Here is a 26,176-nt window from a genome sequence, read left to right on the forward strand (position 1 = left end):
GAAAATCCACGTTGCTGGTTCAATTCAATCCAGCAAGCGCCACACGTGTAGGAAGCAGTGTGGAAAAACACCAAGCCCTTTGGGATCTGGTCTGTGCCAAATGACGATCGTTGATTTCGGGGCAGTGGGGGCAGGTGCAGGGAAAGCTCATTCAGAACCTACAAAAAAGGCTGGAGATCACCAAAGGGTCAGCAGTAATCCACTATTTGGGAATCTGGTGGGGGTGAGGTATCCTCCTCCCCCCCTTCAAAAGGAGACCGGCACGGTCAAAGCTCACAGGAGGGAAGAATCAAGCCCAGAGTGAATGACAAGGACTTTGCTGCTGTGCGTCAGGACCTCTGTCTATGCTGGGTATCCAAAGACCAAAATGGCCTTCCGTTATTTAGGAAATGAAATAATCACAGAACCAAAATGTCTGGAATCACACCATTTTAGTATTCCAATATATCCTCTACCAAAGGAAGAAAACTCCCCACCCCCGAAGGAGCTTAGACAAGATGATTTAATAGATGCTTTCCAGCTGTAAGTTCTATGATCAATAATTTACAACCTGCTGAAGTTTTTCTAATTATTTCTCAGGGGGAAAAAGGGGGGGAAATCCTCACTAGGGAAGGGTTAGCTTCCATAGTTCAAAAAGAAATGTTTAAGTTAGCAGAGGGACTTTTGCAAAAATAGTTAACGCTTTTTCAAAACCTCTCTTGCAATTGTAAAGGAATGCACCCTTGTGCCTTTTTTATTTGCGGCAGGCTTGCAAATAGCCACTTGGGTTGGTTGCCTGGTACAATTTAAAATCACCTTCAGGGAAGCAGGCAGGGGATTTTTTTATAAAAGACGGCTCTCCCCTCCCCTCTTCTGGCCACAAATGACTGGGGAATCAGACATGGGGAAGGAGACTCGCCAAATGTTTAGGGACTAGCAGCTTCTGTGCATTTTTGCACAGGAAAGGCTTAACAATCTGCATGTCAACGTGGGCATCCTTTGCAAATGATATTGGTCTTATACCAAATTTAATTGTCACGACATCCCCCAAAGGAGAATGCTCGACTACTGAAAGGGCTGAGAATTCTCTGTTGCCAGATTCCTAGCCCTCCTCGGGGAAATAACTGTTTCAGCTTCCAGCGTGGTGTAGCGGTTAAGAGCAGTGGTTTGGAGCGGTGAAATCAAATCTGGATAACTGGGTTTGATTCCCCACTCCTCCACATGAGAGGCGGACTCTGATCTGGAGAACCGGGTTGGTTTCCCCAGTCCTCCATATGAAGCCAGCTGGGGGACCTTGGGCTAGTCACAACTCTCTTAGAGCTCTCTCAGCCGCACCTACCTCACAGGGTGTCTGTTGTGGGGAGGGGAAGGTGATTGTAAACAGGTTTGATTCTTCCTTAAGTGGTAGAGAAAGTCGGCATATAAAAAACAACTTCTTCTCCAAGAAACCCAAGAAACAGAGTAATTATGAACCCAGTTCAAGTTTGTAGGGCAAGAATGCTACAAATTGCATTCAGAGGTGTAGGAGAAACCAATATAAATCCTTTGCTTAGGCCAGGCTGGTTTGCCTGGTCACACGGGTGAGTCACCATCCCTCCAAACAACCAGATAGGGAAGATTTTTATTTGTTGGTCTGATTTTGATGGTGGTCTGTCAATTCACACATGCATACAACTGTCTAAATGCTTGTTTTAATGTGTAATTATTGCTGATTTTAGTGTGATTGATCTGTTAATGTATTTCAGTGATGCTGTTCTGTTTAATTGTTGTTTCACTGCAGGCTTATTGTTAGTGTGCGTGTTAAGCGCTGTCAAGTCGCTTCTGACTCATGGCGACCCTATGAATCAATGTCCTTCAAAACGTCCTATCCTTAACAGCCTTGCTCAGGTCTTGCAAACTGAGGGCTGTGGCTTCCTTTATTGAATCAATCCATCTCTTGTTGGGTCTTCTTCTTTTCCTGCTGCCTTCCACTTTTCCTAGCAAGACTGTCTTTTCCAGTGACTCTTGTCTTCTCATAATGTGACCAAAGTACGATAGCCTCAGTTTAGTCATTTTAGCTTCTAGGGTCAGTTCAGGCGTGATTTGATCTAGAACCCACTGATTTGGTTTTTTTGGCAGTCCAGGGTATCCGAAACACTCTCCTCCAACACCATATTTCAAAGGAATCGACTTCCTTCTTGTCAGCTTTCTTCATTGTCCAGCTTTCACACCAGTACATAGTAATCGGGAATATGATGGCATGAATTAGCTTGATCTTGGTTACCAGTGACACAAGTAATACAGTTATTCCTGACTGGTTTTTAATTGCTACGGTTGTTTTAATTAGAGACGGGAAGTCATGCCAGGAGTTATTACATTGAGAACATGGGGAATCAATATTTAAAATTTTTATTTTAGCCTATGAGTAACAGGTATACATCGTCAGCTGGGCTGGTAATAAATATGATGGATTAGTCACTTTGCAGCAAGATTATTTTTTCATGGGTTCAAACCAAGTATTGGTTAATTATATGACATATTTAAAGGATATATTCTGGGATTGAATCCTGCTGATGTTTATTAGAAAAGCAGGAATTAGCTTCAAGGGGGAAGCAACTAAGATTTAGAGATGGTACTAATTTTTAATTTCTCGGGGGGAGATGCTGTTGGTAAATCAGATTATATATGGAACCAAACAAGCCAACCCGACAAATGAGAATGCCCACACCACAACTGACAAATGTTTATTCCAACCATGCATCAAAAGCAGCTTCCAACATGAACCAGAATCCTATCACGCCTTAAGAAGAAGAAGAAGAGTTGGTTTTTATATGCTGGCTTTCTCTACCATGCAAGGGAGACTCAAACCGGCTTACAATCCCCTTCCCTTCCCCTCCCCACAACAGACACCCTGGGAGGTAGGTGAGGCTGAGAGAGCTCTCAATAGAACTGTAACTTGCCCAAGGTCACCCAGCTGGCTTCGTGTGTAGGAGTGGGGAATCCAACCCGGTTCTCCAGATCAGACTCCACCGCTCCAACCACCGCTCTTAACCACTACACCACGCTGGGTTAACTCAAAGAAAGTACAGATTGCCTCACTGGAACAAGCCAGAAAACTTTCTAGTCTGTTCCTATGGTGCCAGCCAGACGTTCTTGGAAGCTCCCAAGTAGGGTGTGAGAGCAAAAGCTATCTCATGTCTGTCCTCCGCGTTTCACAGATACTGCTGCCTGTGACCACCAACGCTCCATTATGTTGTGTGTCATAAGTATGTGGACAGAATTTATCTTCCAGAAATCTGTAATAATATGCAATGCTTCAAATTTATATAACTCTCTAGAGTGTGTGTCACATTCATATGCTATAGTGCATCGCATGCATTATCTGAGTAGTGTCTAAAACAACCCTATAAGGTTGGCCAGTATGACCATCCCCATATCACAGATGGCAAACTGTGGTTGAGAGAGGGTGGCTCACCTAAGGCCATCTAGTGAGTCTGTGGCAGAAGCGAGCAGCTAAAAGATCATGGTCATGACCAACTCTCTTGGCTCTCTTCTAGAACCCCACTCTAGGGATGTAAGAAATTAGCCAGGTCCCAAGCGCAGAGACAACATTAGACCGCTCCTAGCATTTAGAGCAAAATAATGAAACAGCTCCAAAAGGACAGCTGATGAAGCTGTACAGAGCAGGCTCCAGTGCTGAGTCCCCTGTGAAAAGAGCAGCCGCTGCAAAACCAGGGGGAGCAACAGCACCACCTCCGTTACGTTCTCCGTCTGAGCTTGACAATAATTGCCTTGTGAATCCCGTCATGACATTTCCTTCCGCCGGCCACACAATGGAAAGATCGATACTCGCAAGAAAGCCATCTACGGTGTGCTACACTAAATGGAGGGAAGTCTTATGGGAGGCTCAGTTGCTAGCTTACTGTATTTTTGAATGAAAGTGAAATGACGGGATGTGATCCGTACAAGAGAAACCAACGATCCTAGACGCGTTCTACCTTTGCAGCCCATCTTTTGCCTTGTGGCGTTGGTACACCAGAACAGTTTTTCTGTTCATTTGGGTGAGTTTTGTTTTTGTTTTTGTCGTTTGAGTATGGTTTATTGGAGGTCCTTGATGTCGGATGGAATTGTTTTTTAAATTTGCAATTCACCTGGAGGCTCAGCAAGAAAGGCGGGTGGAAAATAAACTTAAAATAATATTTACTGGCAAGGGCTACTCGTTGCAATGGGTTTTCCTTCTTAGTAGATGTGCTCATAATCAGAGCAGCGTACCGTTTTTTATGAAAAAACCTGGCAGCAATTTCAATTATATCAAGGGGGGAAAGCGCCAAATTCTGTGGCATACGTGTAAATTGTGCACAGTATATTTGCATGGTTTCTCTACTTTTGCATAATTTTGCATAATTTATTCTGGGTTTGCAAATCTTAGAAGAAGAAAAAGAAGAATTGGTTTTTATGTGCCGACTTTCTCTACCACATAAGGAAGAATCAAACCGGCTTACAATCACCTTCCTTACCCCTCCCCACAACAGATACCCTGCAAGGTAGGTGGGAACGGAACTCTTGATTCTCAAAAAGAGGCACTCTGCAGCTAATATCATTAGGCAGCTAAATGCCTGTGTGCATTTGCTAATGCACATGCAGAACCATGTTTTACAAGCATTATTATCATCACTGTTATTTAACGGGCACTTAACACAAGCAATTAGTGTTACGGCGCTGGGTAGCAAGCCGCCTGGACCAGAGAGGCCTGGCAGGAGTAACCCAGAGGGACCATTAGAACATGAGAATGTAAGAAAGGCCATGCAGGATCAGACCCAGGCCCATCAAGTCCAGCAGTCTGTTCACACAGTGGCCAACCAGGTGCCTCTAGGAAGCCCACAAGCAAGACGACTGCAGCAGCACCATCCTGCCCGTGTTCCACAGCACCCAATATATTCGGCATGCTCCTCTGATCCTGGAGAGAATAGGTATGCATCATGACTAGTATCCATTTTGACTAGTAGCCATGGAGAGCCCTCTCTTCCTCCGTGAACATGTCCACTCCCCTCTTAAAGCCATCCAAGTTGGCACTAGGCTCACTCACTATATAGCACTTCCTTATACTCTCACATAAAACCTGCAAAATCCTCAAGTCTTTACATTCTTGCCCCATCATTTCAGAATAAAAAACAAATTCCCCACACAGGAGTGCTAGAAACTTGATTTTTTTTTCTTGTAGTGGATGCTCTGATTCCCGGGAAGCCGGATTCCTCATCATGTACGACAGACTCACAGCGCACTCACGGACCTGCTTGTAACTGCAACTGCTCTGATAGCTAGAATCTTTTCCACCAGACCTTAAGACGTAATGCTGTCGAAACCATCTTGGGTACGGAAAAGATCTGACCGACAAAAATGTAAATGAAGCATTTGCCTTCTCCTCTAATCTGTTTGTAACTGTCTTTTCCTCCGACACACACACACAACTGACTAGTCTTTAGCACTGCCAATTTACAAGCACTCCACCAACGAGTACTTTTTTTTTGGAAGTGTGTAGCACACAAAGGCAGGAATACAGCTATGCTATGGAGAAGGGCCATAGCTCAGTGGTAGAGCATCTGATTGGCATGCAGAAGGTCCCAGGTTCAATCCCCGGCATCTCCAGTTAAAGGGACTGGGCCAGTAGGTGATGTGAAAGACCCCTGCCTCAGACCCTGGAAAGCCGCTGCCGGCCTGAGTAGACAATATGGACCTTGATGGACCAAGGGTCTGATTCAGTGTAAGGTACCTTCATGTGTTCATGTGTGTTAAGTAGGGACTGGCCTGCCACTCGAAGGAGATTTCAGGCTCCAGGAAGTGAGAACAGAGAGTTTGGGAAGGGGGTGGACTACAGAGAATGCAAAGGTGAACGGTGCAAATCCAGCCATGAGAACGTGACTGTGACCTGTGCTGGTGGTTCTTAAATAGGTCTTTAAGCCTCAACCACAGAACATATCTGGTGGCCACAGATGGAACCAGAGCACAAGGGGAGCAAATTTTTGGCTAGTGGCCTCCTGAGAAGTTCCTACTGGCCACATTAGGCCAGGGTCAGGCAGATGGTAGATCATGATCTGCCTCAATTCTCCTGGTGGCTGGGATTCTGTCCCAGAGTGCTAAATGAAGCCCAGAAAATCACTGCTGATGCTCTTAGGCAAGAGTGCAGACGAAGAAGAAGAGTTGTTTTTTATATGCCGACTTTCTCTACCACTTAAGGGAGAATCAAACTGACTTATAATTGCCTTGCCTTCCCCTCCCTACAACAGACACCCTGTGAGGTAGGGGAGGCTGATAGAGCTTTAAGAGCTGTGACTAGCCCAAGATCACCCAGCTGGCTTCATGTGTAGGAGAAGGGAAACAAATCCAGTTCACCAGATTAGTGTTTGCCACTCATGTGGAGGAGTGGGGAATCGAACCTGGTTCTCCAGATCAGGGTGCACCGCTCCAACCCCCCGCTCTTAACCACTACACCACTCTGGCTCATGATGGCCTAGCCCAAACCTTACAGTCACCTTCCCTTCCCCTCCCCACAACAGACATCCTGTGAGGTAGGTGGGGCTGAGAGAGCGTGATTGGCCCAAGGTCACCCAGCTGGCTCCATGTAGAGGAGTGGGGAATCAAACCCAGTTCTCCAGATCAGACTCCACCACTCCAAACCACCGCTCTTAATCACTACGCCACGCCGGCTCTAAGGACCACTTAACACAGATTAGCTAACCTCCACTGGTAAGAGACCTTGAGAATGTGCTCTAACATTATGAGTGCAAAAAACCCCAAAACAAACACAGGGATCTTAAGAAAGGTAAAAAAACAGAGCAGACTTAGCGGCAGCCAGTGTGCCATGTGACTCAGGCGCATCCCACAAAGCGCCTGCGATGGCATTGGGGCAATACCTAATTCTCGTTTCATGCTCACCCTCACAACACCCCTGTTATGTTGGCCCCTGTTCTTCTAATTATTCAGACTGGGAATTGAAGCGAAGAGAAAGTGCACCAAGCGAGGCCACCCACAAGGAGTCCACGGGGGAGGCAAGATGTGCTTTTCCTTTTTCAGATTCTCGTCCCGCTCTTGATCCCTCGGATCACGCCGGCTCCCTGCTATTGCGTGGCGAGGTTTTCTTGGCAACTGTGAAGGCAACACGCCTACCTCTTTTTGTCAAGCAGCATGACATTCTCTGGGTCCTGCCAACTAGGTGTGAGCCACACAAAAGGGCTCCGGGGGCTGTAAGCAGCCCCCAAGCCAAACGCAGCCCCATGGTGGCATAGCTCCAGTTTCCAGGTGCTCGCCTTAGCTGCCCTCAACAGCACAACGTGCACCTCTGGACAGCATCGGCCTAAACTGTCGGCCAGATCCCACTGTCGGCCCAATCCTGTCTCTGGCAATGGGATCTGGTTCTGTGATCCGATAAGGAAACTCTCCGCCCCGGTCACTTCATGGAAAGATGGGGCAGGAACATACATTGTGCTTGGCCTCAGACCAGGGGTGTCAAAGATACGGCCCGAGGGCCGGATCCGGCCCCTTGAGAGCACTTATCCGGCCCGCGAGTCAGCCCACCCCGCTCAGGGCCAGAAAGTCTGCTGCGGGCTTTGCCTTCTATACAGTTTGTATCTCCGGCCCCGGCAATTAAATGGTATGGTACACGTGACCTGGCCAGACCAAGTGACACTTATGTCACCTCTGGCCCTCATAACATGAGTTTGACACCCCTGCATTAGACCCTTGGGCACCATGGGGAGGGGCTGTGGCTCAGTGGCAGAGCATCTGCTTGGCACGCAGAAGGTCCCAGGTTCAATCCCCAGCATCTCCAGTTAAAGGACTAGGCAAGTAGGTGATGTGAAAGACCCTCTTCCTCAGACCCCTGAGAGCCACTGCCGGTCTGAGTAGACAATACTGACTTCAATGGACCAAGGATCTGATTCAGTATAAGGCAGCTTCATGTGTTTATAGGGGAGGGGCTGTGGCTCAGTGGTAGAGCCTCTGCTTGGCATGCAGAAGGTCCCAGGTTCAATCCCCGGCATCTCCAGTTAAAGGGACTAGGCAAGTAGGTGATGAGAAAGACCTCTGCCTGAGATCCTGGAGAGCTGTTGCCGGTCTGTGTAGACAATACTGACTTTGATGAACCCAAGGTCTGATTCAGTATAAAGCAAGTTCATGTGTGTTCATAAACAAACTAGAGCTACAGTGGAAGAGTTACATGTCCAATCTTAACATGCCACATGAAGAGGGAGGAACCATGCATATATGGCCAGGACTGTGACTCTGTGCCTCTTTGCTACCTGCCCAGTGTGCTGAGGTTACAGTGCTAACCACAAAAGGTTTGGGACCCTTTCCCCCATTGACAGAGCACAAAATGATGAGTGTTTCCTTTTAGCCTCTTTCCAGTTACCCATAAGTAGCTTCTGTTTGAAATGAGATGTTATTTCATGTGAGAACAAAGCAATAACAAATTTGAGCATCCTTACCTTTGTTCTGTCCTCAATCTCATAGATGCGAAGCTGCATGGGGACATTAAAGCTGTGCAGGATGTTCCCACCAAACACCAGGGAATCTACTGGAGTATAGACAGCGTGGATCCACCCTAAAAGCATCCAGCGGGGTGGGGAGGGGAGAAAAAAACATAGCTCCTGGGAAAAGTGCCTCCGGGGAAAAAGCAAACCAACTAACAAAACAGGTTTTGTGACTGTAATAACTTTAGGGTGCCGATAGTTTTTTATGTTCTGGAACGTTAACCATAAACTGTGTTTTAATTGTTGAGTATGTTTTGAGCTGCCCTGAGCCTAGCTATGGCTGGAAAGGGGCAGGATAGAAATTTAATTTTTTTTTTAAGTTGGGGGGAATTGGTGTAGATGGTGAAAACAAAACCCAAGAGAAACTAAACTTCAAAGAAAGAAAAATCAGAGGCTTATCCAACAAATCAACCAACCCTTCAAACTTCAACACAATTTCATGCAGTTACACACATGCCCACAACTGCACAATGGTAAATCCCCGTGGTCCCCCACTGAATAGATAGCTGGGTTGGCGCCTCCCAGAAATGATTATTACGATTATGATTATTCAGGTTTTCAGTCCTTCTGAACCATGGGCCAGTGCACCGTGAAGGGAATGGCTTGGGAAACAGTCAAAGTGTTTGTGTTACCTGAAGGAATGAAGAAAGTGTGCCCTTGTTTCAGCTCAATTCTTTGGCATCGCTCCACCCTGTCTCCCAGAAATATATCACTTTGTTTGCCCGAGAGAACCCACTCCTCATAGAGTTCTAGGTTCTGCAGTGTGGGAGGGATCAACCAGAAGATCTAGGAAGAAAAAACAAGAGAAAGAAAATCCCTTAAAATCTAAATAGCATTTGGGGCTTTAGACCACTACCCACAAGGACACATGCTTGCCGTTGCCTTCCTCTATTTGGCAACCCAATCTTCCTTGGTGATCTCCCATACAAATGCTGACTGTGGCCAACTCTGCTTAGCTCCCTAGCCCAGATGAGCTCAGGCTAAATCAGGCTAATCAGGCTGCTCTGCAAACCTGTCACACACACCCCACACACCAAGTGAGCAAACCCAAACATGTTCTCTATGGATCACCTTGGTTCACACCAGGTGTGCAAACCCAAACATGTTCTCTATGGATCACCTTGGTTCACTGCCCTTCTGATAGTACACATGAACACATGAAGCTGCCTTATACCGAATCAGACCCTTGGACCATCAAAGTCATTATTGGCCCATCAAAGTCATTATTGCCTATTCAGACTGGCAGCAGCTCTCCAGGGTCTCAGGCAGAGGTCTTTCACATCACCTATTTGCCTGGTCCCTTTAACTGGAGATGCCGGGGATTGAACCTGGGACCTTCTGCATGCCAAGCAGATGCTCTGCCACTGAGCCACGGCCCCTCTCCATGGCTTTGCTACTACAGGAACCAGGTTGGGAATCTGTGACCACTGCACTGCTGGAGGGGGGAGTACCCCACCGTAATCTTACCCTCTAGCATTTGATAAACTCACAGCACCTTGCAGAAACCACCCTTGCTCAGTCTGTCTTTTTCCTCCTTTAACTGACTCAACTGCTCTCAGCTGGCTCAACTGCTCTCAACATTCCACGGGCAATGAGCATGCTCAGTCCTCAGCAGGATGTTCGTAAATTAAAGACACACAAACAGACAAAGTCGTCTTTTTCTGCATACCTGGGGTGTCCCCCAAGCAAGTAGGAACCCCACAATTATTTGTAGACATTTTTGGTTTAGCTGCTTTCTTGACTGGCTTGAGCCACCAACTTCACTATTGCCTACAGAAAATAATATTTAATTGTGTGTGTGTGTGTGTGTGTGTGTGTGTTAAGTGCCGTCAAGTCGCTTCCGACTCATGGCGACCTGATGAATCAATGTCCTCCAAAACGTCCTATCTTTGACAGCCTTGCTCAGATCCTGCAAATTGAGGGCCGTGGCTTCCTTTATTGAGTCAATCCATCTCTTGTTGGTCAATCCATCTCTTCCTGCTGTCCTCAACTTTTCCTAGCATGACTGTCTTTTCTAGTGACTCTTGTTTTCTCATAATGTGACCAAAATACGATAGTCTCAGATATCAAATTGTTATCAAATTGTTAATCTGCTTCTTGGATTATTTGTGTTCTTGGGTTGTTGCTTACGACGAAGAGCTGGTTTTTATACCCCGCTTTACTCTACCTTTAAGGAGTCACAAAGCGGCTTACAATTGCCTTCCCTTCCTCTCCCCACAACAGACTCCTTGTGAGGAAGGTGGGACTGAGAGAGTTCACCCAGCTGGCTTCATGTGGGGAGTGGGGAAACCAACTTGGTTTACCAGATTAGAGTTCGCCGGTCATGTGGAGGAGTGGGGAATCAAACCCGGTTCTCCAGATTAGAGACTTAACCACTACACCACACTGGCTCTCTGGATCTGTAATGCCAGTGTTGTTATGCACAGGCAGGCAACGGCAAAACACCTCAGTTCGTCTCTTGCCTTGAAAACCTTACAGGGTTGCCGTAAATCCATTGTGACTTGACAGCACTTTTGACCAATGTTAGTGTTTTTTTATGCTAGGGGTTTCAATGACATAAATGGTTTTGAGGAAACCCTGAGCGCAAAAACACAGGGACTGTTTTAAAAAATTGAAACACTTCTGCTTGATTCATAAGCAAAACATCCATCCGACTGTAATGTTTTTTACAGACCAAGCTGATTTCTGAAGATTCTGAGCATGATTAATTACAAAGTTTGTCTTTTTGTTTTAAATAAGGGATGAGAATGCAGAAACTATCGGGCCGCAGATGAACGCCTCTCTCCCTCCTCCCCTCTCCCAAAAGCATCACAACCACTTACCTTCCCTCCTCGAAAAACATGATACCAAACTGAAGTGCCCCCGAAATCAATGTGAAAATCTGTGAAGCACCCTTTCACACTCATCAGACAGTACCTGCAAAAAAAACACCAATTTTTTTAAAAAAACAATAGCCCCTAGAAATCAAACGTGATTTCCCATACATCTGCAAAATCACAGTTTATTTGTTAATCTTTACTTTTAACTCTGTATGCAAAAGACTCTCAACAAACGTCTTATGAATCCTCTGGCTGGGCTCAAAACGAAAACAATGCCAGGATTTCTGATGGGGGGAAATTTGTCTGTTGGGAGGGGTAATGCTGGGTTTCCGATTTAAGGCATCAGGCTAGAAATCACACCGATCCACAATAACACAGTTAATCCCGCTCTCTACATGGACCGCCCATCAGTCCGCGTTCCAATGCAACCCCGGCAAAGGCTCGCGAGCTGGGGACCCGAGAGACAACCAGCAGCTTCGCTTCAACTTCTGCACAAACGATGTCAAAGCACAAAAGTTTCGAACAGTTCCGTTTGAACCTCAACCCGCGTGGGATGCCCAGTAACTGTGAGCGCCACTGGGGTGGCGGAGAGGGAGCCTTGTTAGAACAATCAGCTGCATGCGGTGCTTCCAGCGATTTGTGTGCGTGTTTTTAAGGTCATGCGCTTCCTGAAACGATGGACAGAATCCATGGGTGGAATGGCGAAGTGCCGAAGCCCGCTCTCCCAAAGCGTTCTTTGCAAGAGTTTTGAGAGCTGTCGCAGGGCGCTCCATGCGCGGAGGTATGCAGCTTCCCCCCCTGAACGGCTCTCGATCCTCTCGCCTCCCTCTGTATCTAATGGCTGAATTATCGACTCTGTTCTGGTGCTCACCACGGGCAACCTTGGCAAAGGAAGGGGATACGTACCGCTTAACCCGCTAACCTCTTTCCCTCGTTCCGGTTGGTGGGTCAGGGTTTGGACACATCGCTATTTTCGGCGCTTCTCTCAACCTTCCCCGCAGAGCTGAGGACGACGACGCACCAGAAAGAGGCGGCCCCTTCCCTCGCTTCTCCAAAAGGCTCCAAGGAGCGATGTCTTTTTCCTTCATCACATTTCAGGTACTGGGTCTCTCGGCAGTATGCAGACGGCATGCAAAAGTCCCCCTAGACGATAGGCTGGGACGGACCTTACCATGTGCCTCGGGAAGGCCAGCAAATCAGAAAGTCTTTGGATACATAAGAGCCTGCTGCCTAGCAACCCCAGCCAGGGCCGGGAGTTGACAGAGTGATACGCAATGCTGTCACGAAGACGGTAAATTTGCAGGCTTTGGGGAGGGGGGGGCATGGAACCCACCCTCCTCATGCCTCTGCCTCGCAAATAAAGAGATTTCCGTGTGCAATTACCAGCCTTGCCTTTTTTCCTGCTCTAGAATTTCGGCAGCACTTTGAAGACAAGAGCGGAGATTTATTTTTCTCCGCCCTAAGGGTATTTCAGATGGCTTAAAAAAATTAAAGCTGAAAAAGAAAATCACAGACAGTCTAGGAAGCTATTAGGCTCTCAGGCCACAGTTTAGCAACAAACCAGGGGTGCGCAAGCTCCTCCGAAAAGGGTTTAAGGGAGAGTAAGTCGGCATTTGATTGTGACCTCTAGTCCTGCTTTTCAAAATACGAGTCCTTTCTCTCCTCCACGCTTTCTAAATTGTCTGTTCCTTTACCCGTTATTATTTTTAGCATCCAAATGAGATGGAACCACACCGTTTCTTGAAGGCAGCCCGCAACCGACGCACAAACTAACTTTTAATCGCAGACTGCAAGGAAAGGTTCCATTTAAAACAAGCTGTCAGCAAGAAATAACTGTTTCCAAAAGATTGTTTTCTAAAAATTCAAATACATGTAGTAATTATTCTTTTCAGGTGCCGCCAAGACAACATAGAAGGAAAATCCAGAAAGAAGTCCATTTTAGAATTCTAGACTTCACTCAAATGCTAAAAACTATTACTTAAATCTCTTATAGTCTGTTCATCTGTTGTGGTCGGTGATCATCCTATGTGGCCTTATCCTGAATCAAGCGCCACGGTTCCTCTTAGCCCAGGGCGGTCAGCCTTGATTGACACCCAAGGTCATCTCCGCCAGGTCCTTTCCCAAAAATGTCAGGGGCCAAACCTGAGGCCTTCCACATGCAAGTTATGTATCCCAGCACTCTGCTTCCGGCTCTCCAGTTAGTTTGCACGTTTGCAAGGACCGCAATGCAAGAACCTCATTCTGAAACAAGCTCCAACGCATGTGAAAAAAAGACACGCAAACATTCTTATTTTAACAAGGCGATTTCGATCAACCCCCACGGAAACCAAACTAAGAACGGTTGGTGTTTGGTTGGGTTTGGCTTTTGCCACACAGGAAGGTTCGCTGGAGATCCTGAGAACCCTCCTGTCGTCCTCTTTCTCTCAGCCAACTCTAACCGAGCGCGGAAAGCTCGTTCTGCCCGTCCGCCTCCCCTGGGAAGGCGACGGAGGATGCTCGACACCAGCAGCCGATGAAAGGGGGCCGGGGATCTGAAAAGCTTTCATCCGCCATGCAGTCTCTGGCGAAATGCCTTTGCGCTGACCTCTACAGCTTCCTCTCCACACAACGCTGCAGTCACATGGCACCTCGGCGCGCTGCTTCCATGCCGCGGCTAATCTTACACCCGGTCCAAGCTCAGCAAGCCGTTCCTCGCTGCCAAACTGACACTTCTTTGCCAAGGGGGGCCGAGAGGGGGGGAGTCCAACTTTTCAAAAGGGCTGGTTTGCACCCAGAAATGTTTTAGCGTCCATTTGGTGGGGGGATAACATCCCCATCTGTTTCCACTCCCGGTGGCACTCTCTTTGCTGGGGGCGGGGGAACCTGGATAGGAAGGCGTTCAAACAATGTACAGTCCTATGCGCCTGAGAAGACCAAAGGGGGAGGAGGACAAAAAAGGGAACTTTGCACTCCCTGAACTCCTGATGCTTGCAAAAAACAAAACAAAAAACAACAACCCTTTGCTTTCACAAGCCGTAGACGCGCAGCTCTTGAAAACTCAACTTTTCCAATTCAACACACATCCCTTGCTCAGATTTTCCTAATTAAGAGGACATTTAACAATACATTTTCTGAGGTTTGCCTTTCCCCCCTTATTTATTCTGTTTGTTGATTTAAAACACTTGTGAGCCGCCTTCCTCTCTTGCGGCTCTCAAGGCAGGCTTACAACAGAAGGATGATTAGAAAAACACGTTAAAAATAATATCAATAAAACAACCGTTTTAAAAAACATGTAAGAGGTCACAACTGAGATTCAGAAACTCCAATTAGTACTGCCAATAAATAAAAAAACTAAATCAGTCAAGCGCAGTCCTACGTAGAACAGAACTAAATAAAACCCTAGAAAGTTTAATTTGTTCTGTTTTTGATTCTTTTTTAGAAAATGTCAAAGCCAATTTGATAGGTGCCAAAGCAGTTAAAAAAACACACTTCTTCTCTCTCTCTCTCTCTCACACACACACACACAGAAATGGTACCAGGGATTTTCTGCCCTGCCATTTAGTTGATGCTGAACATGAGTGGCATTGATTTCAGATCATTCATGCTGCATTTCCGCCAACTCCTTTAATTGCTGCCAAATTAGAAGCAAAGCTGGCATTTGCATACACACTTGCATACATAGTGAGGCGCCAAAAAAAGGCTCTCCCAATGCTGCGTGGGTGTTATTTTCTTCCTGCGTTGTCCCTGCGGATGCGTAGGCAGAGGTTTCCTCAACTGACACTCGTCTAAGATTGTCCTTTAGCGTTTAAAAAAAAATCTCCTGGAGGGATGCTTTGCACATTTCCTCCCGCTGTGCTGACAATTCACAGTTGCAATAATATACACTATAGATTTTTGCACAACTACGTGAGACGTAATTAAGAAAATCCAGGACAATGTGGAAAACAGGTTCGCCAGGGCACAGAATGACCTTTATGCCTGGGAATACGAGAGGGAGAGGCAAGGGCAGACAGCCCCAGACCACAAATTTTGTCAAAATAGGGGATAAAAAAAGGATTTCTATCTCCCTCTATACAACTCCATGTTGCGTGTCATGTTTCAGTGGGAAAATCTGCCCTGCTTCAAAGCAGTACATTTGGGATCGCAGAAATCCACATTTCAGCCACACTGTCTCCACTTTGCAGTTAATTTCAGAACAGACTTTGCAGGTCTGCTACGGCCAAAAGCAACCTCAGCGACCAAAAACATAATGAAGGTTCAAAAAGATGTTCAGATCCACAAGGAAAAACCGCGATCTCAGACGCAGGTGTATAAGAGGGATGAAAACATTCAGCAAATGTGACTATGGACTTCACAAATCAGACATCACACTGAAGAATAAATTACATGTCATAAACCCAAAAGAAAATCCCCAAATTGATAATAATACAACTGGGAGGCTTGGTGGCAAATTTGGATTTCCCTCGGCGTAGTGCATGAAATGGGCATGAAATATAACCTGTTGCTCAGAAATGTAACATATTTATAATTAATAAACATGAAACATTCCTTGTCTCGGTGAGAAAGACAGACTGTGGTGCTTTCCCCAGAGAAGAAGAAGAAGAGTTGGTTTTCATATGCCGACTTTCTCTACCCCTTAAGGAAGAATCAAATCGGCTTACGATCTCCTTCCCCTCCCCACAACAGACCCCAGGTGAAGTAGGTGGGGCTGAGAGAGCTGTGACTAGCCCAAGGTCACCCAGCTGGCTTCATGTGTAGGAGTGGGGAAACAAATCCAGTTCACCAGATTAGAGTCTGCCGCTCTTGGAAGCTAAGTAGGGTCAGTACTTGGCAGAGAGACCACCAAGGAAGGTTCTGCAGAGGAAGGCAATGGCAGACCGCCTCTGCTTCTCACTTGAAGCCCCTTGCTGAGGTCGCCATAAGTTGGTTGCAACTTGACGACACTTTAGAAACATTTTCTTTATATTGTAACCTGTCTTAAGCTCCGTATGGAAATAAGGCCGCTAATAAATGTTTGAAACACACATTATAACAATATTCAACTGCTGATTTTTTTTAAAAGCCACTATGGGGGAAAGGGCAGGGAAAACGGCTGCGGCAGGAGCAAGACCAGGAGAATCTGAATCCTCTCCTCCACACAGCAGCCATCCAGGATTTCCTGTAATCTTTCCCAGACCTTTATAGCAGAGCAGGTTTGGGAAAGATCAGAGAAAAGCAGGGAGATGCATGAATGCATCACAATACTGCGGGGAAGAAGGAAAAGAAAACCAGTTCCCGACAGCATTAGAGCCTTGGGCAAACAACGTGTGTGGAAACTGACTCCTTGTTAACTGTTGTGAGATTTCCTGGATTCTGTGTTGGGCAGGGTAAAGTAACATGGAATTAAGGAAGACTCAAACCGGCTTACAATCACCTTACCTTCCACTCACAACAGACACCCTGGGAGGTAGGTGGGGCTGAGAGAGCTGTGACTAGCCCAAGGTCACCCAGCTGGCTTCGTGTGTAGGAGTGGGGAAACCAACCCAGTTCACCAGATTAGTGTCCGCCGCTCATGTGGAAAAGTGGGGAATCAAGCCCGGTTCTCCAGATCAGAATCCACCACTCCAAACCACCACACCATGCTGCAAGTGGGCCCCAAACAAAGTTGCCAACCTCCAGGTGGGGCCTGGAGATCTCTTGCTATTACTACAGATCCCTAGACAACAGAGATCAGTTCACCTGGAAAAAATGGCTGCTTTGGAGGGTTGACTCTATGGCATTATACCCCGCTGAGGTCCCTCCCCTCTCCAAACCCCACCAGCTCCAGGCTCCACCCCTAAATCTCCAGGACTTTCCCAACTTAGAGGTGGCAACCCTATGTTGAAGGTGGTCGTATCTGTATCCACATTCAGGTATCATGCTAATTCCAACATGGAAGAGCATGCCAGATAGGGTTGCCAGCTCCAGGTTGGGAAATACCTGGAGATTTTTGGGGCGGAGCCTGAGGAGGGCGGGGTTTGGGGAGGGGAGGGACTTCAATGCCATAGACTCCCATTGCCAAAGTGGCCATTTTCTCCAGGTGAACTGATCTTTATCGGCTGGAGATCAGTTGTAATAGCAGGAGATCTCCGGCCACCACCTGGAGGTTAGCAAACTAAAGAACAGCAACAACTGCAAGTAATAAACAAAACAGCAACTCTTTATGCTGCAATGAACACATAGGAAAACAACCAGTATCTGGTAAAGTGATGGACAATGCCAAAACTTCTTAATTGGCCACAAGAAAAAGTCCCAGAACGTAGCTAGGAATGTTTTCTTTCTCTTCCAAGAGGTAAGGTGATGGAATAGTCCAACAAAAGCCCGGTTCTCTTTCTGTTTCGGCTTGAAACATAGCGTTCCTGAGGGGCCACTACATAAATAAATTAAGCATAATGCAGTACATCGGCATGAATTAAAACAGCCCTCTGCCATCACACTGTCCCTTTTCCCCAAGGTGACAAGTAAAACTATCCACTCCCTAACCCCCAAACAAGAAGTGTAAATACCTGTGCAAACTGTGCAAGTTTTTGAGTTCCTCAGAACTCTTCATCGGGCTGGCTGAGCAGTGCAAGACAAAAAACAAAAAAAGAAGGGGAGAGTAAGAGGGAAAGAGAAAGAAGGTGTTTTAGGACATGATGCAAAAAACCCAAGTCTGCACTTTGGTGGCTTTACCAACATGCCCTGAAACGCCTTTTTCTCCCCCTCCCCTTTTTCATCCTGAACATCCAGCCTGATGAAGAGTTCTGGGAATTTAACAAACTTGCTCAGTTTGGCTGGTTCTAACAAAGAGATTCTAATAGCTTCTGTTCTTTAGGGATTTCCCCACAAAGGTATCCACACAGTTGCCTACAATTTGGGTCAATTCTATTGTTGGGCTTTTTTCAGCCAGAGGAATTCCAGCTCAGGATCCAAATGCCCAAGAATGGGGGGGAAATCCTCCATGTTACTAGTCCAGAGTGAGGAAAAACAAAGGCTCGGCCCTCACTTGTGCCTGAGGGGGGCTTATCCAGCTGAGTTGCCTACTCACCCCCCAAAAAAGAGACTCCCCACCCCAAAAAAACCTGTGCAGTAAAAAAATAAATAAAAAAAAAAAGATCTAGCCTGCGTGGTGAGCCAGGATGGTGAGGTGGTTAAGAGCAGCGGACTCTAATCTGGAGAGCTGGGTTCGATTCCCCACTCCTACACATGAGGGGCGGACTCTAATCTGGTGAACTGGATTTGTTTCTCCGCTCCTACACATGAAGCCAGCTGGGTGACCTGGGGCCAGTCACAGTTCTCTCAGAACTCTCTCAGCCTCACCTACCTCACAAGGTGCCTCTTGTGGAGAAGGGAAGGCGATTGCAAACCGCTTTGAGGCTTCTTAAGATAGAGAAAATCGGGGTATAAAACCCAGCTCTTTTCTTCTCCTCTTCTAAAGTGTAGTGTTTTCCCCCAGGAGAGCGCATTGGGGTCTGCCTGGTCCCTCTCCTCAGCTCCACATCCAGCTTAGAGCCTCTCCACCCCCAGGTGTTTTTCTCCCCTCTCTTCTCCCTGAAGAAAGCTGAGACAGCACTTCATGCTCCGAGAAGAATAGCCGCGGCCCCCTTCACTCCCCCTCCTCCCCGCGGCACAACTTTCCCCTCCTTTTAATTTGGAGGAGGATGCAGCCGGCCACAAAGGGCAGTCCCTGTTTGACTGCCGGAAGCAAGCGCCACGGGGGCCGCTTCACACACTGCGGGATTCCTGGCCAGTACATAAGGAGAGCCCTTCTAGAATGGACCTGAGTCCCCCTCCTGTTCAGTCCAAACTCAGCAAACTGGTATCCAGAGGTATACTGCCTCTGAACACAGAGGTTTTATTGAGCCACCTTGGTTAATAGTCCTTGATGATGCTCTTCTGCATGAATTTTTCTTGGAAAGCCATCTGCGCTGTGGGCCACCACTGTGGTATGGACAGGGAGAAGCTTTTCTCCATCTCTCATAATACTAGAAAGCGGGGTCATCTGCTGAAGCTGGAGGGTGACAGATTCAAAACTGATAAAAGGAAGTATTTCTTTACACAACACATAGTTCACCTTGCCCCAGGATGTGGTGATGGCCGCCAACTTGGAAGGCTTTAAGAGTTGGCTCTTACTATGGTCAAATATTGTCCAATATCCCATGAATCGTTGCTTTTTGTTTTTAATTGCTGGTTGTTCCTTTCTTCCTTTTTGTTCTAAGGTCTTTAAAAAATGTAAATGTAGGCTGATATTTTGGTGTTCTAGGGTAAAAGATCCATTCAGTGAATCATTTGCATTTATAGATACTTTACCTAACCTACACGATTACAGTTTTTTAAAGTTAATTTCATTGTTTCACAGTCACAGTGAACTAATTTGTTGGCAATTTAAATGCTTTGACAACTGAGGTACCTTTTGGTTGCTCAAATGGCCTTAAAAACACTCAACTGGTCAAGCAACCAAATCCTTCTTGACCAGTTAAATGCCTGACCCTAGCTTCCAAATTCAATTTATATTTTAAAAAGCGCTCTTCACCTGTCGGACGTTTTGGACTCAAGCTGTGCTCGGTGCTGCATATTTTTACATGCATCATTTCGATTTTTGTTTGCCAGTATGCCGTGGATGCCAGGGCACAGCTGGTGGCTCTATCAACACACAATTAACTGTAAATGTGAAAAACCTTGAGTCAGCCTGTTCTCCCACCCCCATCACAAAGAGATGTTTTGTAATGTAAGAGACTAAGGCTGCAATCCTGAAAACTCTTAACCTGGGAGTAAGCCCCATTGAATATACTAGGATTTACTTCTGAGCAAACATACATAGGATTGAAGAAGAGTTGGTTTTATATGCCAGCTTTCTCTACCACTTAAGGAAAAATCAAACCAGCTTACAATCACCTTCCCTTCCCCTCCCCACAACAGACACCCTGTGAGGTAGGTGGGATTGAGAGAGCTGTGACTATCTCAAGGTCACCCAGCTGGCTTCATGTGTAGGTGTGGGGGAACATATCCAGTTCACCCGATTAGCCTCCGCCACTCATGTGGAGGAGTGGGGAATCAAACCCGGTTCTCCAGATCAGACTCCACCGCTCCAGACCACTGCTCTTAACCACTACACCACACTGTGTGTGCATCTGGGGTGGGGGAGCTGTCTCAGAACATAACTGTCTACATGACTTTTATACATGGCTGTTTCCCTCGCCGTCACCCCTCCGATGACTTCGGGTCTTTGTGTTGATTTTCTCAACCGTCAGAGGTCACCTCGCTCTCCCCCTGCATTTGCCCACGTTTTGCTCATGTTTTAAGAGACCTGTTTTATCTCAAATTTGAAAACGCAGGCAAAACGCAGGGAAATGCAGTGAGAGAGCAAGGTGACCTCTGACGGTCAGAAACGGCACCCATAATCAAGAACATGCCAACCCTCACACACATACAATTTCACCCTTATGCTTTTTGAAATGTATAGAAGTAAGAATAAATCACTCTCAGGAGCCCACCCATCTGTGCTTCTGCACAAGTCACCAGTATGAGGTATGTATCTCTGGTTGGCAAGGTCAAGAAGTTACTCACACAGAGTTGCAATGGGCAGACTCTCCTGAGGGCAGATAATTCTGCAGCATTTCTGTTTGCAGAATGACCGGATGATCCGGGGCAGAAAATGACCCTTAGAAGGCTGATAGGAAATGGAAGCAAGGATAGACCAGCGAACCGTGCAGAGTCATGGCAAAAATTCCCCCCTGTGACCGAGTACTTTTGAATTCACTGAGCCTTCTAATCACTTATTTATTTCTCAGGACATGGTGGCAGTTTTCTTGCAGGACACGGTTTGGGAATTCCTGCCTTGGTGGAAAGCAAATCACCTACTTCTGCCTGGTTGAAAGAATGTGCGATGATATCCAGAACATTAAGGAAGGAAAAGAGGACTGGGGAGGACAATAAAGAGTTAATGGGGCAAATCCAGGTCAGCCTCTGTGCTTTCTCTAGCTCTGTAACTGAACCAGCACGGCAGATGGAACAATCTCTAACTCCATCCCTTTTGCACAGAACTGGGCAGGCTGAGGCCAAAAACCAAACATTAGTATCTGACGATACCATCTGTGTTTGTAAAAACCACCACTTTTTCTTTTTTCACTGGCCTGCTTTCTGTTTGAGAGAAATCAGCTTAGCATCAGATATAGAACAGGGCATGTTTCACTAGAAGCAGGCATTATTACCCAAGGGCAGCCTGGGCACGTGCTAAGATTTCACAGGAGCATACAAAAATAAAACCAGATTGTACCGACGGACAAGGAATTCAACTTCCTCAACGTTTTCGCTTCCATTAAAAGGAAACACATTTCTAGCCCTTGAGACTGCAAAGGGATACGCCAAGCGTGCAACATCTAGGGAGCTCACAGAGGAGAGGCTGAACGAGATTCCGAGAGGTTACAGGCAAGCCTTCAGCGCCGTGCCTCCCGCCCACGACCGGCGATAAAAGTGTAAATATAATTAAAGCTGCCAGGACTTCTTCCTGGGTTAACCCTATCAATGAACGCAACAGGTCAGCCAATCGCTGCCAAGAGCCTTCAGACTGTCCTACTCCTTTGTGACAAGTGGGCATCCGAGCCCGTCAGTGCCAGAGCTTTTACCACCACCACGACAGGAAACATTGCAAAATCCCTTTGCACATGATAATGCAGAAACTGACACCCTAAAAAAAACAAAAAACGTTCGAAGCTTGAATCAGGCTGGCAACGCTAAGTGCAGGGGCACAACTTCTCAAGACACGAAAACGCGCACAAGTCACATGAATTCCTTTGCAAAACAAAAACAAAACCGTTTATGCAGACAACGGATGTAGAGAATTCCGGGTGTCCCTAATCAAAATTATTTTCAGCTTTGCATTAGAAAAAATCAAACACGCCGAAATGTTTTAAGAAACAGCAAAATACAGCATTTACTCAAATGCAAGGCAATTTTTTTCCAGGTATGCCAGCAATAAAAGAGGGCACCATCTTACACGCGCACACAAGTTACACTTACGCCCAGCAATATTTTTGTGTATACCATTTTTTAAGGGGGATTATCTTATATTCATTGTTGTCTTCCTTACGAGTAAATACAGTAAAGCCATTAAGGCTACATAGAGGTAAAGGTCCCCTGTGCAAGCACAGGGTCATTCCTGACCCATGGGGTGACGTCACATCCCGACGTTTCCTAGGCAGACTTTGTTTATGGGGCGGTTTGCCATTGCCTTCCCCAGTCATCTTCCCTTTACCCCCAGCAAGCTGGGTCCTCATTTTACCGACCTCGGAAGGATGGAAGGCTGAGTCAACCTTGAGCCGGCTACCTGAAACCAACTTCCGTTGGGATCGAACTCAGGTCGTGAGCAGAGTTTGGACTGCAGTACTGCAGCTTACCACTCTGCGCCACGGGGCTCATACAAAGGCTATGTACAAACCACTAAATAATCGCCTCAGAAGCTGACAAACAAAAACGCAATCCTTAATAAGAAACGAACCCCACCAAAGAAGCCAACAGAATCAGTACCACAGATCACCTGCAAAAACATTTTCTTCCAATAGGACTGGTGAGTTGTAGAGAAATTACTGAACTGAGAGCAAATCGGTGCATACTGAGAGAGGAAGTGGAACACCCCTCTGAAGAACGCACTTGCGGCATTGTCTGTTTGAAAAATCACCTGGGGCAGGCTGTGGCGCAGCGGGACAGAGCCGGTGAGGTGCAGAAAGGCTGGTGTGAAGCAGATTAACAGTCTATTGCAGTGGTTCCCAAAGTGGGCAGCACCACCCCCCGGGGGGCGGTGGGATTACCAAGGGGGGCATCAGATATAGAACTATGGAACTCCCTCCCTAGGGAGATTCCTCTCTCTCCCTCTATCAGTGTCTTCTGCCAGCAGTGATGACTTTTTTTATTTTGCTTGGTATACCCCCAATAATTGGCCCTCCTCCCTGGTTGTGGTGCTGTATGTTTATGTATTTTTATTGAACTATAGTATAATTTTAAACGTATGTTTTAAAGCTTGTCACCTGGGGGACCCTCATCAGGTAGAAAGGGAGCATAAAAATGTTTTAAATAAATAAATAAAATGGGATGGACCAGCGGTCTGACATGGTATAAGGCAGCTTCCTATGTTTTCATATGTGCTATGTGTTTTTAAAAAAATATTCCTGTGCATAAAAGAACTAGCGCAATAGGAAGAAGGCTAGAAGCTTTTCCCTTGGCATCCTGGATTTCCACTATTAAGAAGGAAGCATCAGGCTCAGACTTGACCTGAAAACCTCTCTCTGTGGCCTAGCTTTTCTGATTCTGGAGCCTCTCCCTACCAATCTGCACCACCCCATACCCAACTTTCTTGGCCTGATGCATCAGCTCAATCATTGCCCAATAGTGATCCTGCTTCACACGACCCTTTCTGCACGGTGTCTTTGACCTTGGGCAAGCAAATCCTGGCCACATTGCTCTCCAATCCTGCAGGTCTTCATGTGTTTGGCTGCCTGTGCCCCAATGCCACCAGGAAGAACACTCAAACCTGCAGTCTGACCGGCCGAGTTCAACCAAATCTGCAGCAAGAAATTCTGCCGACCGCTCAGCTGAAGCGCCTTCCGAAGCTCAGCACCAGCAAAAATTAAAGAGACAGGGTCGCAATCATAGCAGAATCCTTACTTTTTAACTTTGGGGTACTTCATCTCCAAAATGGCATTGGTGGCATCTGTCTGTCTTTCCTTCAGATGGCGAGGCCACATGTTGTCCACCCAGTCAACTAAGTCCACCTGGAAAAGCATGGGAAGCAAAGAGTGGCTCCATAAACATATGGGGAAAGCCTCTTTTCGTGGGTCAGAAAAAATGACGCCTCTGGCCTAACCAATCCAGACTTTGCACAAATAAACCCAAATTTTGCAACCAGTACAGGATATACAGGAAAGAGCCCGTGGCGCAGAGTGGTAAGCTGCAGTATCTCGTGGGAGGTAAAGTGTAGATGACTGGGGAAGGCAATGGCAAGCCACCCCTAAACATAGTCTGCCTAGTAAACATCAGGATGTGATGTCACCTCATGGGTCAGTAACGACCTGGTGCTTGCACAGGGTACCTTTACTTTTTTACCTATGGGATATACAAGCTAAATGCCAGCAATTACTAGCATTCTTCTTTAAGGTCTGGGGTGGGTTTCAGTATATTTGTCCTCCTTTACCTTCCACCTCCCTCTCTTTCTTGTTTCTATGTCAAATTTTGAATTGTAAATGCCTTGGGGCAGTGACTTGCCTTCTACCACCCAGTTAAGATTCTCTTCCCAAGTCCTATTCTATGGCCCTGGCTGCAGAGGCGAAGCAGATGGTGATCACGTACGGTTTCAGTGGTGGCACCTCGCCTTTTGAATATTGTCCCCCTTGAGGCTCATTCAGCACCTACCATACTCTCCTTCGGGCACCAAGCCAAAACACTGCTTTTCCCCCAGGCTTTTCAATGGACGGGTTCTATCTTTAAGCTATTTTTTCAACGATTTGCTTCTAATCTCTGTTTTATTTATTACATTTTTAGGCCTCTGTTTTATTGCAGCGGCTTGTTTTAAATGGCTTCTTTCTTACTGATAATTTTATTCTACCGTTTTACTCAGTGAGCCGCCTGGAGAGGTAGCTTGTAACCACTGCTGGAATCTAGAGCGCTGATTTAGAAGGACCTTTGCTCTTATCCAACAAGGCAATGCTTACATACATACCACGTTCAATCATTTCACCCTTCCAAAGTGTGCCAATACTCGTTATACTATGAAGCATTAACCTGTTAGTTACTAATTGTACAGTCATAGTATCAAATCTTAAATGGTATATTGATCCTAGCTTTTACTGCTTCTATTGTCTATACTTAATATCATTCATCTTTTAACTAGTTCAAGGATGTTCTTAATAAGAATAACCTTCTTGGTTAAAGACTGCTCACAGTTAAAGTTACTATATTTAAAATATTTACTCAATACTGTAAATATACTATTAAAAAGCTATATAATTAGAAAGCTATAACATATCTTTCTTAATATGGGTTTCTCTATATCAATATTTGACTACTTTTTACATTTTTACAAAAAGCCCTTTTTCCTGCTAGCAGCAGCCTCCAAACCTCTTTGGTGGCGCCTTGGCCATGCCGTGCCTGGGTGCCGCTGGGCCCAGGAATGGGCTGTGAATTTCCTTGTAGACACCATACTTGTATTTTAAAAAATCAGTCTTATCCTCTTTCCTCCATGGAGTTTAGGATGGCATAAACAGCTCTCTTCTCTTGCCTCCTACCTTTTATCCTCCCTACAACCCTGTGAGGTAGGTTAGGCTGAGTGACTGTCGCAAGGTCACCTAGTGAGCTTCACTAGTGACTGAACTCTAGACACCTGGTCCCTCAGTCCTAGCCTTGATCTTCTACCCATTACCCCACACAAACCAAACTCCCAATCACACACTCATCATGAACCACAAAATGCTCAGAAAGTGTCAACGCACCACATTGGGGCGCTTGACAATGCTTGCCAACTTCGTGTGGCTGAACTCCAGGCTGATCACGTTGTAGAGCTTCTCGCGTTCGGCTTCCGGCGTTTCATAATAGCGCACAAATTGGGACATGCTCATCTCAATGCCTTTTTGCGTGTTCACATCCATCACGTCCACAATCCGACGGCTCCCTGGAAAATGTTGGGACACGCATTGAGGGAAAAAACAAGCACAAGTTTTCCTAAGCTGCAAGACAGAGAAATAAATAGACAAGTTGCTTACAGCCGTATTGGTGCAAAAGCCAAAAAGCCTAAAGCACTATGCACGAACCAACCCAAAGACACATGATGGTGTTCAAGCTTTCGAGTTCCCCAGAACTCTTCATCAGGCCAGATTTTATAAAATAAAAAGAGGGGAGAAAGCATATATT

At 46.3% G+C, this 26,176-nt stretch overlaps 1 protein-coding gene across 1 annotated transcript in view; it reads right to left on the reverse strand.

The window, feature by feature from the left end:
- The window catches only part of KDM2B (lysine demethylase 2B), a 77,721-nt gene that overhangs the window by 37,302 nt on the left and 14,243 nt on the right, over positions 1-26,176 (reverse strand). Inside the window, exons 4-8 of the mRNA XM_056859463.1 lie at positions 25,759-25,937; positions 23,939-24,045; positions 11,306-11,399; positions 9,116-9,269; positions 8,439-8,554 (exon numbers count right to left, since the gene is read on the reverse strand). Coding sequence (XP_056715441.1) covers positions 8,439-8,554; positions 9,116-9,269; positions 11,306-11,399; positions 23,939-24,045; positions 25,759-25,937 — 650 coding nt within the window. The remainder of the gene's footprint in view (positions 1-8,438; positions 8,555-9,115; positions 9,270-11,305; positions 11,400-23,938; positions 24,046-25,758; positions 25,938-26,176) is intronic.

Source organism: Euleptes europaea, chromosome 13, assembly GCF_029931775.1.
Source record: "Euleptes europaea isolate rEulEur1 chromosome 13, rEulEur1.hap1, whole genome shotgun sequence".
Taxonomy (NCBI): domain Eukaryota; kingdom Metazoa; phylum Chordata; class Lepidosauria; order Squamata; family Sphaerodactylidae; genus Euleptes; species Euleptes europaea.